The 14523-nt window shown below is 37.0% G+C and overlaps 1 protein-coding gene across 1 annotated transcript in view; it reads left to right on the plus strand.

Annotated features, from left to right (window-relative positions):
• The first annotated feature begins 2308 nt into the window (after window positions 1–2308).
• Window positions 2309–14523, plus strand: part of LOC137941190 (uncharacterized) — a 34702-nt gene continuing 22487 nt past the window's right edge. Inside the window, exons 1-6 of the mRNA XM_068786497.1 lie at window positions 2309–2511; window positions 5926–6086; window positions 6248–6307; window positions 6406–6465; window positions 6562–6630; window positions 6748–6843. Coding sequence (XP_068642598.1) covers window positions 5976–6086; window positions 6248–6307; window positions 6406–6465; window positions 6562–6630; window positions 6748–6843 — 396 coding nt within the window. The 5' untranslated portion in view covers window positions 2309–2511; window positions 5926–5975. The remainder of the gene's footprint in view (window positions 2512–5925; window positions 6087–6247; window positions 6308–6405; window positions 6466–6561; window positions 6631–6747; window positions 6844–14523) is intronic.

The following is a 14523-nucleotide window of genomic DNA, read 5'->3' on the forward strand; positions in this document are numbered from 1 at the left end:
ATAACACATGTAGTAAGTGAATTTTTATGGCTTAGGTCCCTAATGGCAGAACTTGGTTTTCCAATAACCAAGCTCATGCAACTCCATTGTACAAACCAAACAACTATTTATATTACAACCAACCCAAGAAAGCACATCAAAATTTATTGCCATTTTGTTCGAGAAAAGTTACAAGCTCGTGTAATATCTATGCAGTACATTTCCTCCATAAATCAGCTCGTAGATATTTTCATAAATGCCAGTGCAATGGCCCATTTGCTACTACTTGCTTAAAGCTTAAAATATTTGATGTTTTTGTACCAGCTTTGAGGGGGAGTATTGAAGAAGTATTAATGACATATCTTGTAATTAGGTAGGTAAGTGACATATCTTGTAATTACTAAGTGTTTTAAGTTCTTTTTGCTTACTTTCATGTATTAGGGTTTCTACTAATCATTATAATTAGTATTGGGGAGGGGATGCCTATTCATGTGAGCTCCTCTTTGTGAAACCCTAGTTCTCTCTCGCTACTCATACTTGGGTTTTCCTTCTCTTATTAGCTTCTTCTCTTTTTCTCCTTCCTCCTTTCCTACTCTAAACTCTTTTAGGCATAAAATCCTAGAATCTAACAAAATATATGGCTAGCATAATACAAATTACCATCAAATTATGGCTCGTAAAGGAACAATCCCATCTGCTCAATTGAGAAGGATCATTGAATTTATAATGTTACAAGTTATCATTAATTTGTAATATTATAATATTAAGCACAAAGATTAATAAAAAATTAATTGTATTATTTTTTTATTAATTTGAATTTACTTATATAATCTTGACCTAAGTTAAATTTAAACTATTCTAATCTTTAAAATTTTAATTGATATCACATCTTTTTTTATCCTACTTAACATAACACAATATTCTATCAACTAATATTGGGAAAATAAACTATAGATTCAAATATCACATATGTTTATGTGCTAAATAATTTTCAATCTTTTAGAAATTACCAAATAGACAAAAAAATGTCACATATATATATATATATATATATATCATCTATTAATAACTTAGGTGGAAAATCTTGCACAAACATAGGAGAAGTTTTTTTTTTACCGAATTGGATTAACAAAACTAGATCTGCTTTTGTACCCACATTCTTGCCAATTTTTAGGCTTTAGGCAAAACGTAAAACCTCTAGATCTCCACTTTTCAACAAAATATTGAAGCAATTTTTGAGCATATTGTAAATATGCACTTCCTCTACTCAGATATACAAAAGGAACACGATTGAAGTGTGCCATTTGGGAGAAAATTGGAAAATAAACAATTCGGGGCAAGACCTCTTACCAAATAAAACTTTTGGAGGCTTGTTCTCCTCCATTTGACAACCAATGATGAAATGCTTGGAATCCATCTAGCAACAATCTACTAAATTTTCATCAGAAGTCTCTTTCCCTTTAGAAGATACGAGTGAAAGAGTTCCCGAAGCTCATTTGATAGAAATTTTGTTTTACGTAACATTACACATCATTCGATATATCACAAATATTGGCATTGAACCCATTTATTATCATTATTGGCTTATGTGGCATATCAAGAAGGGGGTGGATTAAATGTAAAATAAATAAAAAATAGCACTTTGTGTTGTAACCAAAATCAAATGAGCAATTTTAAACATAAATGCACACAACCATAAAGAAGGTTGATAATATTTGTTATTGATATTCCCCTAGTGGTTGTACCACTCAATAACTCTTGCTTGGGAAACTAATCTTCTTAATGAAATTTCAAAAGGATCTATGACTCCTTTGAGCCCAATTGGTGCAATCCTCTATTGCATACCAAAATGTCTCCACAATAGTGTTTTTTTTTTTTTTTTTTTGGCAAATGCTAAATTCCAATTCTAGCAAACATTTTCTTTAGATTCTTGGCTCTAGATAGCCCTCACTTTATATTCAAGGTTCTAGACAAGCTTTACAAGAAAAAATCGAAATTCAAATGTGAAAAATAAACCTTACAACCATACGATGAGAATGGAGATTCTAGTCACACTATTCCTTATGGAGATTCCAATTTTTTATACCTTTAAGCACAAGCTATCAAATGATTTTGAAGTTTTTTAAGAATGAGAATGAAAAATGAATAAAGAAGTTTGAAATGATTTGAGAAAATTAGTAAAAAATTTCTCTCTCAAGAATTGCTTCTGTACATGTTGTTGAAATCTAATGCCCAAGTTTGCTTTCTTAAAATCAATGATTGCTATGGTTCAAAAAAATCAGTTCTCAGCATGAAGTTTATGTTTGGTAAACACACTTCACGACCAGTCGATCCCCTTCGCAGGATTCCATCAGGTGCCTCAATCTATCCCGTGCGTGCATGTCTTCTCTTCGAGCTTTCTTCCCAGACTAACCCTTTCATTCCATGTTCTTGAAAACCTGACAATCCTCCTTTCACCATTTGTTTGCCCGTGCCTAGAAGCTCTCCTAGGCCCTCTCTCGATGGTCTTTGGTTCTTGATCAGACTTTTAAGGTAAATCTCCCCGCCCCTTCCTCTCTCTCGTAGACGAACCCTTGACCCTTGACCCTTGATTACTTTCTCCTCCTCTCAAATTTCTCCTTCTTGAACTATCACCCTGCCGTCGTTGTCTCTCCTCTTTACCGTTTGGTATCTAATATCTTCGCCCGTCCTTGAGAAGCATCATTTGGCCAGCTTGGCAGCTTCCTCTCCTCAATTCTTTTAACTGTTTCTGAACTTCGATTTTAATTTTATTAATCAACCACATTTGTCTTTTTTCTCTTCTTCGTTTTGTGATATTTTTTATTTATTTGTATCAGATGCCTTTTTTGGGCAGGAATCCCTCGAGTCTAGTGCTATTTCTGGCTTATAGCTAGAACATATTAGTCAGCAATGTCTGTAGCACTTATTGAGTGGAGAAAATCAGGACTTTGCTCAGTGGCAGCATGAGGTTTAATTGCGCTCCGTTTATCTGCTACTCATTTGTTGAGTCTCCACCCGGAAGCTCTTTTCTTTTTCTCTTCTTTAGAGTAAGCAAAATTGCTCTGTACTCTTTAACTTGCTTATAAATTTCATCAGAAGAGTTCTTCTTGAGAACAAATTGTTTGTTCTGCATCTTGGAATTTCTTGATGGTTTAGCTGCTATGAATCATTTTGTCACCGGTCCATTTTGGACAATCGGAAGAATGAAACAAGTTTTATTTTCTGTGATGACCAAGTCTTGGGATTCACTAAAGAAATAGCAGTTGTTCAAGCAACTAGGATCTCATGTAAAGCTTTCAGAGCCTAGATAAAAGATTTTTACACATGGAGGGTTTAGGAAAATGATTGAGTTTCATCTTAGTCAGCTTGGATAAATATAAAACTCCAGTGGAAAGACGAAAGGTCCAAAATTCCATCCGAGGCTGCATGAGAGTTTCAATGCTAAAAAGCAAAAACTGGTCATATTCTTTTGTATCTAATTGTCTCAATAACTATTTTTTAAAAAAATTGTTCTAGCGTGCATGAATTGTAGTTTATCTATGCCCAAAAATGTGTTTATTTTTTTCTTCATTAACATTATGAATATCCAGAGACATATGCCTAATGTGCCATTATGGTTCCTGAAATGCTGTTTACTCATTGTTGTGGCTATTAGAAGAATGAAGATAATAATCCGGGAAGTTTTGTATTAAAGAAGATAGTTTTGCTTTAAAATCATCTCCAATCTTTTAGTCCTCTATGATCTGTCTTCTATCCGTTGATTGGCCTAGGTCAAAAGATAAAAAAGCTACCCATCTAGGACTGCCATTTGAATTGGACCCCCTGTCCAAAAGGTACTTTCTCTACTGCCTCAACTTACAACTTCCTCACTAACCCCAATTCAATCCATCCCAATCACCCCGTGGCCATTGCCTGGACCCTACTTGCCCCCCCATGTGCAAATTTTTTTATCTGGAGCGCTCGTAGAAATAAAATCCTCACCTGGGATTCTTTAATTCGGTGTGGAACCCCCGTCCAGGATCTCTCTCGTCCTTTCTGCCAAAATGCTCCAGAAACTACCAATCATATACTCTTATATTGCCATTATGCCCATAATATCTGGACTACTATCTTAAATAAAATTGGGTTTCAGTACTGCACCTCACAAAATCTGTCATCCACTATTCTCTCAATCACCAGTGCTAGATTCCCAAAGCTTGGAAAGATGCTTCTCTCGTGCTGCGTTGGGCATATCATATGGGCTCTATGGAAGGAAAAAAAAAACAAAAAATTCAACTTTAAATCTACTCCTACTGAAATTTTGATTGATAACATTGCGGGCCACGTAACAACTTGGTTATTGACCCGAAAGGAGTTCAAAAGTTTTAGTAGCTCCAATCTCAGAGGAAATTGGCAGCTGGTTGTTGGGTTGACTCAGCCTTCTCGCCCCCCGATTATGGCTATTTGGGCTCTTCCACCAGCGGGCCATTACAAACTAAACTTTGATGGGAGTGCTTGTGGCTGTCCGGGTTCTGCGGGATATGGTGGAGTTATCCACGATGCAAATGGCTGTCTCCTCTTCTCCTTCCCTGGGCCACTTGGAGTTTCCGATTCCACTACTACAGAACTCTCTGGACTGCTTAACGGGATTTAAATCTTCACAAACCGGCTCACGGGCCCCCTCTGCATCGAAGGGGACTCAAAAACTGTCATTGATTGGTGTGCAAAGTCAATCCGACCTCCCTGACGACATTGGGATATGTATTTTGATATTTATAATTTAATTTCTTCCTTAAATTGTAATTGGAAGCACATTCCTTGTTCTGCCAATCATTTGGCAGATATCTAGGCTAAGTTGGGTATTTCACTTCAACACCTTGTTGTGGAGGCTAGGTTTGTTTGTACTTTTCTTTCTCTTTTATTAGTTTATACATCCTATTTCAAAAATAAAAATAAAAATCAGTCCATCTTAAGATCCCTTTAAGTAAATGTTGTGGTTTTGTATTTCATGTCGAGATCATCTCAATGCTGGTCATTTCTGCCATTTTTTTTTTTTAAATGCTGGACATTTGAGCTGCAAATGTCTTGTTTATGAGTCTTTTAGTTGAAACTCTCTCGCTCCACACACACACACAAATGCACATACACAAATGCACATAACAACCTCTTCCACTTTTGGAGGACCCTGTGTTATATCACCCAGTCGCAATTTTGTGTATAAATGTGCTTAATGCTTCTCCTTATAAAAAAATTCTCCATAACTGCGTGGTGAACAGTTCCTCAGTTTTCATTGTTGGCTGCAACTTGCCTGCATGAAGCTTGAATCACTAACACGAGCCAGTCAGCCATATGGCTGAATTCTGTTACGTACAAAATCTGGAAATTACCAATTCATGGTTGTAGAAAGGGAAAATATATGATGAAATTCGCATTTATTTTATAGCTACTCTAGAAGAATTTCTTTTCAAAAGTGACACAGGACAATATGTTATACTTGTATATATTTAACTTACAGCCATAGGAAAACCATGTTTGCACATCATATTTGTTTACAGAAATATGTTCCATGTTCAATGTTTAGGGCAAGCTTCTTATTGATACGAATAGTATTTTTTGCTTGGGTGATTGTTCTTTTCCAGCCCTTGGTTGAGGGACATTATTCAACCCTTTGGTTGATAATGTACTTTTCCCCTTTCTATGTTCATCCTAGGAAGAGAAACCAATTTTCTCTTCCATTATTTCCTCTCCACCAAACAAGAGAAAATAAACCTTATTTATTTTATTTTTCTGTAAATTATTTATTTATGTATTTATTTTTATTTTCCTTTTCTCTCAAACCAAATGGGCCTAATGGATCAAGTTGCATCCAAAACATATTTTTATTTCATTCAGAATAACAGAAGCAATCCAACGAACCAAATTTCTTGTTTAGCTAAGATTGTTGTATACCCTTGATGGAGCAAACAGTGGTTTTCAGTAGTTGCCAATTCAGCCAACAAAGAGAAGGCTGAGGAAAGATGGAGGAGAGGATGAAAAGAGAAGAGCTGGTGGCTCCCTTGCAGCACCTTCCTCCTGTTGATTTCTGCTGTGCTTATGGATCTGCTCTACTTCCAAACAGCCAAAAGAAGGTATTTTTCGTTGACTTTTCATTTTTGTCATTATTTTTAGTGGCAAGGTATTTTTTTTTTTTGTGACACTTTTTTTCCATTTAAAAGTTACTGTTGGAAATCATTCCCAGTCTTCGAGTTTGTTGTATCAGATCTCATAATTTTCTTGATTTTGGTTACAGGCAACGACCATGGTGGATTATATATTGGGTGTTTCAGATCCCTTGCAGTGGCATTCCCAGGTGCTTTTCTCCCTTCCATTCCCTCTCATCTAGATTTTGAAGAAAATTACTAGTAAAATTTCCATCATTCTTATGCAAGAAATTATGTAAACACACAGAATCTGGAAAAGAACAGACACCATTATGCTTCATGGATGGCACACCTTGGTCCAAAAGCGGTCTGTTCTCTCTCTCTCTTTATCTGTCTCTCTCTTACTTGGGCAGAATTAGTCATACTACGGGAGCTGAGTTCTCTTTTTTGTGTCTGGTGATAGGTTACACAAATTGCAGATAGAGTAGGAGTAGGTGTACATTTCAACCCATTCGTTGTATGGAGCGAGGAGGTACAACCACAATTGCTTTGCGTTCTGCTAGGCCTAATATGTTTTGTTTGAACTAAGATGGGAGTTGTATTAAAGTTGCTATTGAATTGTTCTTCTTCTTTTCTTCTAAATATGCAGCGGATGATCAAGTATGGGGTTATTCGCATGCACGATTTGGTTCAGGATATATTGAACTGGGAGAGGCTTTATGTTGGTGGGCGGTTGCAAAAACCAGTACGTGGAGGTCTGCTTTTCTTGTATGAGTTTAATTCCTTTGGTGTTCTTATTTCTGAAGTACCACAATGGTGTATTATTTTACTTTTTTTTATGTTCATTGGTTATAGCTATCTCTGACTTCAAGACAAGTAGTGTTCCTATGTTGTCTGTCTTGATTCTTGGGCAGTATTCCCTGTCAAGTTTAAAAGACAGCCACATTTTTCAAGAAAAGTATGTTTATGAAGTTAATGTTAAAATGCCAGTCCAGGGGTATTATGGTCATTTCCCACATTACATTTTTCTCTTATAGTATGGCTGTTAGATAGACAATGTCTTATTTTATCTATGGTTCAATTTTCATTCAATTTTGACATGTATTGTAGGAGATATGTAAATTTTGAGTATTCAGGGGTATTTTTGTTTTCTTGTTAAATATCACTTAAATCATGATTAAAAAGAGGGAGGACGTGATTTTCTGGAACTTTCTCCACAGCAGCAATGCTGCTCTTCTCCCAGGTCTCCTTTTTCTCCTTTGTTCTCTTCTATTTTCTCCCCATATCTCAAATTTTTTAATGGTATCAGAGTAGTGATGCACATCTTCTGCGGATTTCTTTCAATTTTGTGGACATTCTCTCAATTTTTAGCAATCTCCTTGAAGGATTTTTCCAGATTTCTGGACTGGTAGGGTAAAAATTTCAATTTTTTCCTTTTTTGCCTGTCTTAGCTTCTTGGCTAATGACTACTGCTTCTATTTGATTGATTATGGGGATTTAGAGGTGTTTGATGATCCCAATTTGAAGAACTTCTTCAAATCTGCCCGCGTCATTAACGCTAATCTTGCATCATCATTCATATGGCCTATGTCATCTTGAATTCCTGCAATTATCATTCTTTCATTGATTTATGGTCTTAATTAGGGGTGGCATCTAGCCGAGCCCAGCTCGAACTTGCATATGTTCGAGTTTGGCTTGATCTGAATACTTCGAACTCGAGCTCGAGCTCGAGCCTAAAATCAAGCTTGAGCCCAAAAATTTTAATCGAGTTTGAGCTTGAGCTTGAGCTGGGTTTGAGTACCAACCTATATTTAAAACTTTGCATAAAATACATATAAACAAATATTTTTTTTTCGAGCTGTATTGCTATGGACTCCACCATTAAACTAGGTTTTCTCTTTTATTTTTGACAAAGAATGTCTTTTGCGCCTCAAATTTTCCAACAATTTCACAGGCACCTTCAACATTCAATTGTATAAAAACTCTTCATTTTTCAAATATAACCAACAAATTTAGGACTTTTTGCAGTTTTCACATGGTTTTCAATTCAATTAGGAGCAAAGAGGTGACTTGGGACTTTTTGAAGAGGGGACTTGTATGATTTCAAGGGACAAGTTTACCTAGACATCTAGCCCCATCTCTGCCCAATCCCTAAATTCAGGTCAATTCAGCAAGTCATGAATCTCTATTTTATACATGACCAATTATCAAACAGCTACAAGTCATGACCGTCACAATCGCCCCACAACACGCAATAGGATTGGGCGCTCAAGTAGAAGAAAATAAACAGAAACTGAATCTTTCACAAAATGATAGATTCATAAGTAGATCAAAATAAACAGAAAATAAGAAATTTGAACCTTTCACAAAACTGAACCTTGATGTGGAATTTCCCATTTTCTATTCAGTAATTTCCCTGTTTGCCTCTTCGCCTGTCTGAGCACCTTGTTTCCTCGATGCGGAGAAGATCAATGGAGTCTGTCACGGATCGTTGAAAGTATATCAAAGCTTTAGATTCGGGTGACTTGATCCGGATTTTCGGGAACTCAAACATAACTAGTGTTCGAGAATGCAAGACAACGACTCTCTCACTTGTATCTCCTCTCACTCGATCGCATTACTTGTGAATGGAGGTCTGTTTTCTTGTTCGGTTTGTCGGCAACAGGAAATCTCGGCGAAAACAAGTTGATCGAAGAGGTTGTTGATATAGGCCATTGTTGGCAAATCTTGACGTTCGACGTTGAAGAACATGGTGATGGCACTGTTGAAATACTACATCCCTCAAGGCAAAGTTTGAGAGTTTTCCGACTCTCTTGGTTTGCTAGAGAAGGCGGGATAAGTGGAGTTGTGGAGAGTGGATGAGAGAGGAGGAGAGACCGAGAGGCAAGAGTGGCGACTTTTCCATCCCATCTCTGCAATTTGCAACTCGTTAGTCATTATCCCAATTTTCTTGAAGCTGAAGAGTGAAGACCCTGAAGGCCCAAAGGCATTTAAGTTACCGAGCCGACTAGCAAGCTCGTGAACCAAACTGAGGCTTGGTTGAGCTCGTCTTGTGTAACTAAACGAACGCAACCCAGAACTCAAATTTGATTCAAGATCAGGATTGATCGAGCCGAACCAAGCCAGGGCCGAGCCAAGGTCGAATTGTTCGCGAATCAGCTCGGTTTGATGCCACCCCTAGTCTAATTGCTGAAGTTGATCACATTGCTAGGAAATTGAATGAATTGGGTCTTGAATTGCTCTAATTGACTTCGGTGTGGGGCCCAGTTAACTATGCAAGCATAAAAATTTGGGGAAAGTGTTTCTCTTTGGTTGATTGATGCTCTAGTTTATTGAATTGTGATATTTTGTGATACTTAATGGCTGAATCTAGCACAAAAGTTGCTGTCCAGGGGATTAATGAGAGCTTAAATTTGATTCGAGATCAGGATTGATCGAGCCGAACCGAGTTTGGGCCAAGCCAAGCTTGAACTATTCGCGAATCGACTCGGTTTGATGCCACCCCTAGTCTAATTGCTGAAGTTGATCACTATTGCTTGGAGATTGAATGAATTAGGTCTTGAATTGCTCTAATTGACTTTGGTGTGGGGCCCACTTCTATGCAAGCATAAAAATTTGGGGAAAGTGTTTCTCTTTGGTTGATTGATGCTCTAGTTTATTGAATTGTGGTGTTTTGTGATATTTAATGGCTGAATCTAGCACACAAGTTGCTGTCCAGAGGATTACTGAGAGTTTAGATGTGAAATTCTCTCAACCTATTCAGAGAATTGCGATCCAATTGAATGGATCAAAATATTTGAACTGGTCTAGATCAGTTTTGATGTATTAGAGGGCCAAAAGAATGACCAAATATATAAAAGATGATCCCCTTGTGCTTATTATTGAAGATTGGGTGGCAGAAGATAATTTAGTAATGACCTGGTTGGTCTATAGTATGGAGTCTAGATTTAGCGATCGGATTTTGAGTTGCAGTATTGCTAAGGCAATGTAGATTACCTTGGCTTCCATTTTATTTTAAGAAAGTAAGTTGTCAAGGATCTATGAGTTATATGTAAAATATTTTAATATGAAGCGTGAAGGTAGTTTAGTGACAAATTATTTCATTGAGATGAGAGGAGTACTATAGGAGATTAGTACATTCCATCCTTTAACTACGAATGTTAAAGACATTCCTAAAAAAGAAAATCAGATTCAAATAGTCTGCTTTTTGGATGGTTTGGGGCCTAAGTATGATGTATTTGAGCTCAGCTGTTGGCCAATGAGGATGTGACCATCCTTGAGTAAACCTTTAATAGAGTTATTCGAGCAGAAGGTGTAGTAGTAAATAAAAATGAGTTTGGTGGAGTTCTCTCAGAAGTAGTTGCTCTTAATCTCCAATCTTCTACTAGTAAGTTTGATGGTCAGTTTTGTGGTGGTAATAATAGAGGTAGAGGTTGCTCTTTCTCTACCCGTAGCCGTGGCCGGAATGATCGGGGGATCATAAATGTGTTCATTGTGGTAGGACTAATCATATTTTTGAGAAATGTTAGAAAAAATTTGGTAAGCCTACTTGGCCAACTTTATAGTCACATATAAGGACGCCTCACACACTGGATCCTATGAGGAAATTCAACAATTAGTATAGTGACTAGGTCAATTGACTGCTCCATCTACTATTTCTCAAACTACTGAGACTCCTTCCTCCGTGAGTGCCATAATGGCTAGTACAGGTATGACTACATTGAATGTGTCCCATTCCCCCTTTTGAATCATTGATTAAGGAGCCTCTACACATGTCAGGTATGCTCTCTTTATTTCAGTCCATTAATCCATCTCATTCATATTGTCGAGTTACTTTAGCTGATGGATCCACCTCTCTCATTCAGGGGAAGGGTACAGTTCACTGTACTCCACAAATGTCCATAAATTCTATTTTATTTGTACAAAACTTTCTAGTTAATCTCTTGTCTGTGAGTCATATGACTAAATATTTAAACTGTTTAGTAACTTCTTATCCTACTTCCTGTGTTTTCTAGAACTTGTAGACGAAGAGGACGATTGGTTTGGGATGTGAGAAGGGAGGGTTCTGTATGTTGGATGATGTATCAGTTTCTCGACTTGTGGCACTCACTATTGCAAATTCTTCTTACTTGTGGCATCTACGCTTGGGATATCCATCACCAGTTAAGCTGAGTCAGTCTTTTCCTTTTTTGCCATCATATATTTCATTTGGTTGTGAGTCCTGTCAGCTGGGAAAACATTGTCGCTCCAGTTTCCTAGTTAATTCTAGTGAAAGTACCAAATTGTTTGAATAAGTTCACTATGATGTATGAGGTCCATGTCATATTCCTAGCCCATTTGGTTTCAAGTATTTTGTGTCGTTTATTGATGATTTCAGTAGAGTAACTTGGGTGAATCTCGTACAGGAGAAGTTCGAAGTATTTGATGTATTCCTCAAATTTTCAAAAAATAAAGAATCAATTTGATACTTGTGTTCGTGTGCTTCGTACTGACAATGGTTTGGAATATCTTAATCATAAATTTTTAGTATTTTATGCTTCTCATGGTATTACCCAGCAAACGTCCTACCCTTGTACACCACAATAAAATGGGGTAGCTGAACGTAAAAACAGACATCTCCTTGAGGTTACAAGGACACTATTACTGCATATGAATGTTCCTAAATCCTTTTGGGGGATGCAATTTTAGCTTCGTGCTACTTGATTAATCGTATGCCCTCATATGTTTTAGTGGTCTAGTTCCTCTTCAGGTTTTAAAGCCAAATTATAAATTGTTTAATGTGGTTCTTCGTGTTTTTGGATGTACTTGTTATGTTCATACGTTTGGAACTTCAGTTGATAAGTTGTCACCTCGGTTTGTCAAATGTGTTTTTCTAGGATATTTTTGTCAACAAGAAAGGTACAAATGTTATGTTCCTATTCAATAGAAGACATGTGTCAGTTGATGTGACCTTCTTTGAACATACTCCATATTTTTAATCCTCTACTAAGTTTCCTATCTCACCTGAGTCTCCTTTAGACAGTCTTGTTCCTGTTGCAGTTTTGGATGTACCAGCTTCATCGCGTTCTTCATCGCCTCTCCGTGATTACAACTGTCGTTCTCATGCTCCTGCAGTGCCTCCAACAATTACTTCTACTGAGCTCTCTTCTCATGATCTACCAGTTTCCTCATTGCCTGCAGATCTTGTTGTCTCTGATTTGGACTTGCTCATTAGTCTACGGAAAGGTAAATGATCTTGTACTTGTCATCTGATATCCAAATATGTCTCTTGATTTTTTGTCCCCATTCTTCAAGTCCTTTGCCATGTCATTGTCTACTTCCTATGTACCTCGTTTGATGCAGGAAGCCTTATGCTCTCCGGAATGGAAACAAGCTATGGATGATGAGAAGAGTGTTTGGTGTCTCGGGGAGCAAGACATCTATGTGATCCACCTGTAGGAGCAGCTGTGGGGTGTCGTTGGGTTTATATTATCAAATATAATGCCGTTGGCTCTATTGAATGGTACAAAGTACTGTTGGTGGCAAAGGGGTATACATGGACTTTGGGAGTTGATGTCTTTGAGACATTCTCTACTGGGGCCCGACTTACTTTGATACGTATCCTAATCTTTATGGTTGTTAATAAGGGTTAGCCTCTCTCTCAGCTTGATGTGAAGAATGCATTTCTATATAGTGATCTTCATGAAGAAGTATATATGGAGCAACCTCTTGAGTATGTTGCTCAGGGTGAGACAGGAAAGGTGCGTAAGCTACAAAAAGCTATTTATGGACTTAAACAGAGGCCACGGGCCTGGTCTGAACAATTTAGTGCTATGGTACTATAATTTGGGTTCTATAGGAGCCATTGTGATCATTCCATGTTCATACGTAAGAGGAAGACTAGTATGGTGGTTTTGGTTGTCTATGTAGATGACATTGTTTTATTTGGTGATGATCTTGATGGTATTACAGAAGTTAAACAATATCTGGCCAACCATTTTCAGACAAAGGATTTGAGCTCTCAAGTACTTCCTTGGCATTGAAGTTGCTTGTAGCAAGCGAGGTATTGATCTTTCTTAGAGAAAATATATATTTGATATGTTAAAAGAGTATGGTTTATTAGGTGTTAAACCCATAAACATAATCTGCATGACACCTAGGGTCCTACACTCAAGGATTAAACTCAATACCTTTGATTAGTAGGTAAGATCTATGCTATAGTTACCAGGCAGGATATCTCATTTCGTGGGAATTGTGAGCCACTTCATGGAAAACCCTCAGAAAGTTCATTTAGAAGCTGTTAAGAGGATTTTAAAGTACTTGAAGGGTGCACCTGAAAAAAGGTCTTTTGTATACTTTGAATGAGAAAGTTGATGTACTTAGGTATTCTGATGCCGATTATGCTGGTTGTAAGGTGGATAGACATTCTACGTTAGGCTACTGTTGTTTTGTTGGAGGCAACTTGATAAGCTAGAAATTTAAGAAACAAATAATTGTGGTTAGATCTAGTGCAGAGGCCGAGTATTGAGCAATGACTCACACAATTAGTGAACTTATGTGTATTAAGTTTGTTTTTCTTGAATTTGGTTTTACGTTACTTGACCTTATGGTTATGAATTGTGATAACCATACAACCATTTTTATTGCCAGGAACCTTGTATTCCATGAGATAACAAAACATATAGAGGTTGACTGCCATTGTATTAGAGATGCAGTTATATAGGGGAAGGTGATAATTCCTTATGTAAAATCTTCAGACCAGTTGGGAGATATATTTTTCAAGCCTTTGGGAAGACGTGAACATGTATCTATCAATGAGAAGCTGGGATTGTTTGATATCTACTCTCCAATTTGAGGGAGAGTGTTAAAATACCAGTCCAAGGGTATTTTGGTCATTTCCCACATTACGTTTTTCTCTTGTAGTATGGCTGTTGTATAGATAATGTCTTATTTTTTCTATGGTTCAATTTTTATTCAATTTAGTCACATTTTAGGAGATGTAATTTTGAGTATTGAGGGGCATTTTTGTCTTGTTGTAAAATATTACTTAAACCTTGATTAAAAAGAGGGAGAACATACTTTTTTGGAACTTTCTCCAAGGCAGCAAGGCTGCTCTTATCCTAGGTCTCCTTTTCTCATCTTTTCCCTTCTATTTTCTCCCCAAATCTCATATTTTTCAATTTAGTTGCCAGAATTTATTGTGGTAGTGGTCAACAAACTGGTTCCTCTTTTGGAGGTTGAGGCTACTTGAGTCTAGGACATCATAAAAACTAACCTATTGCAACCATATTTTTAGCCTCTTACTAATGTTGTGAGCATCCGATCAGTGGTTTTATCTTCCACTTGTGCTAATATAAGATAGATCTTTGAAATTATTATAAATTTGATTGCTGGACCAATTGAGTAAGTATTGATAATTTTAATCATCTAATCCAATTTTTTGATC

This window comes from Aristolochia californica, unplaced genomic scaffold (assembly GCF_029961685.1).
Source record: "Aristolochia californica isolate CCGP_79_NKW_82.1479 unplaced genomic scaffold, dmAriCali1.0.hap1 SCAF_9, whole genome shotgun sequence".
Classification (NCBI taxonomy): Eukaryota; Viridiplantae; Streptophyta; class Magnoliopsida; order Piperales; family Aristolochiaceae; genus Aristolochia; species Aristolochia californica.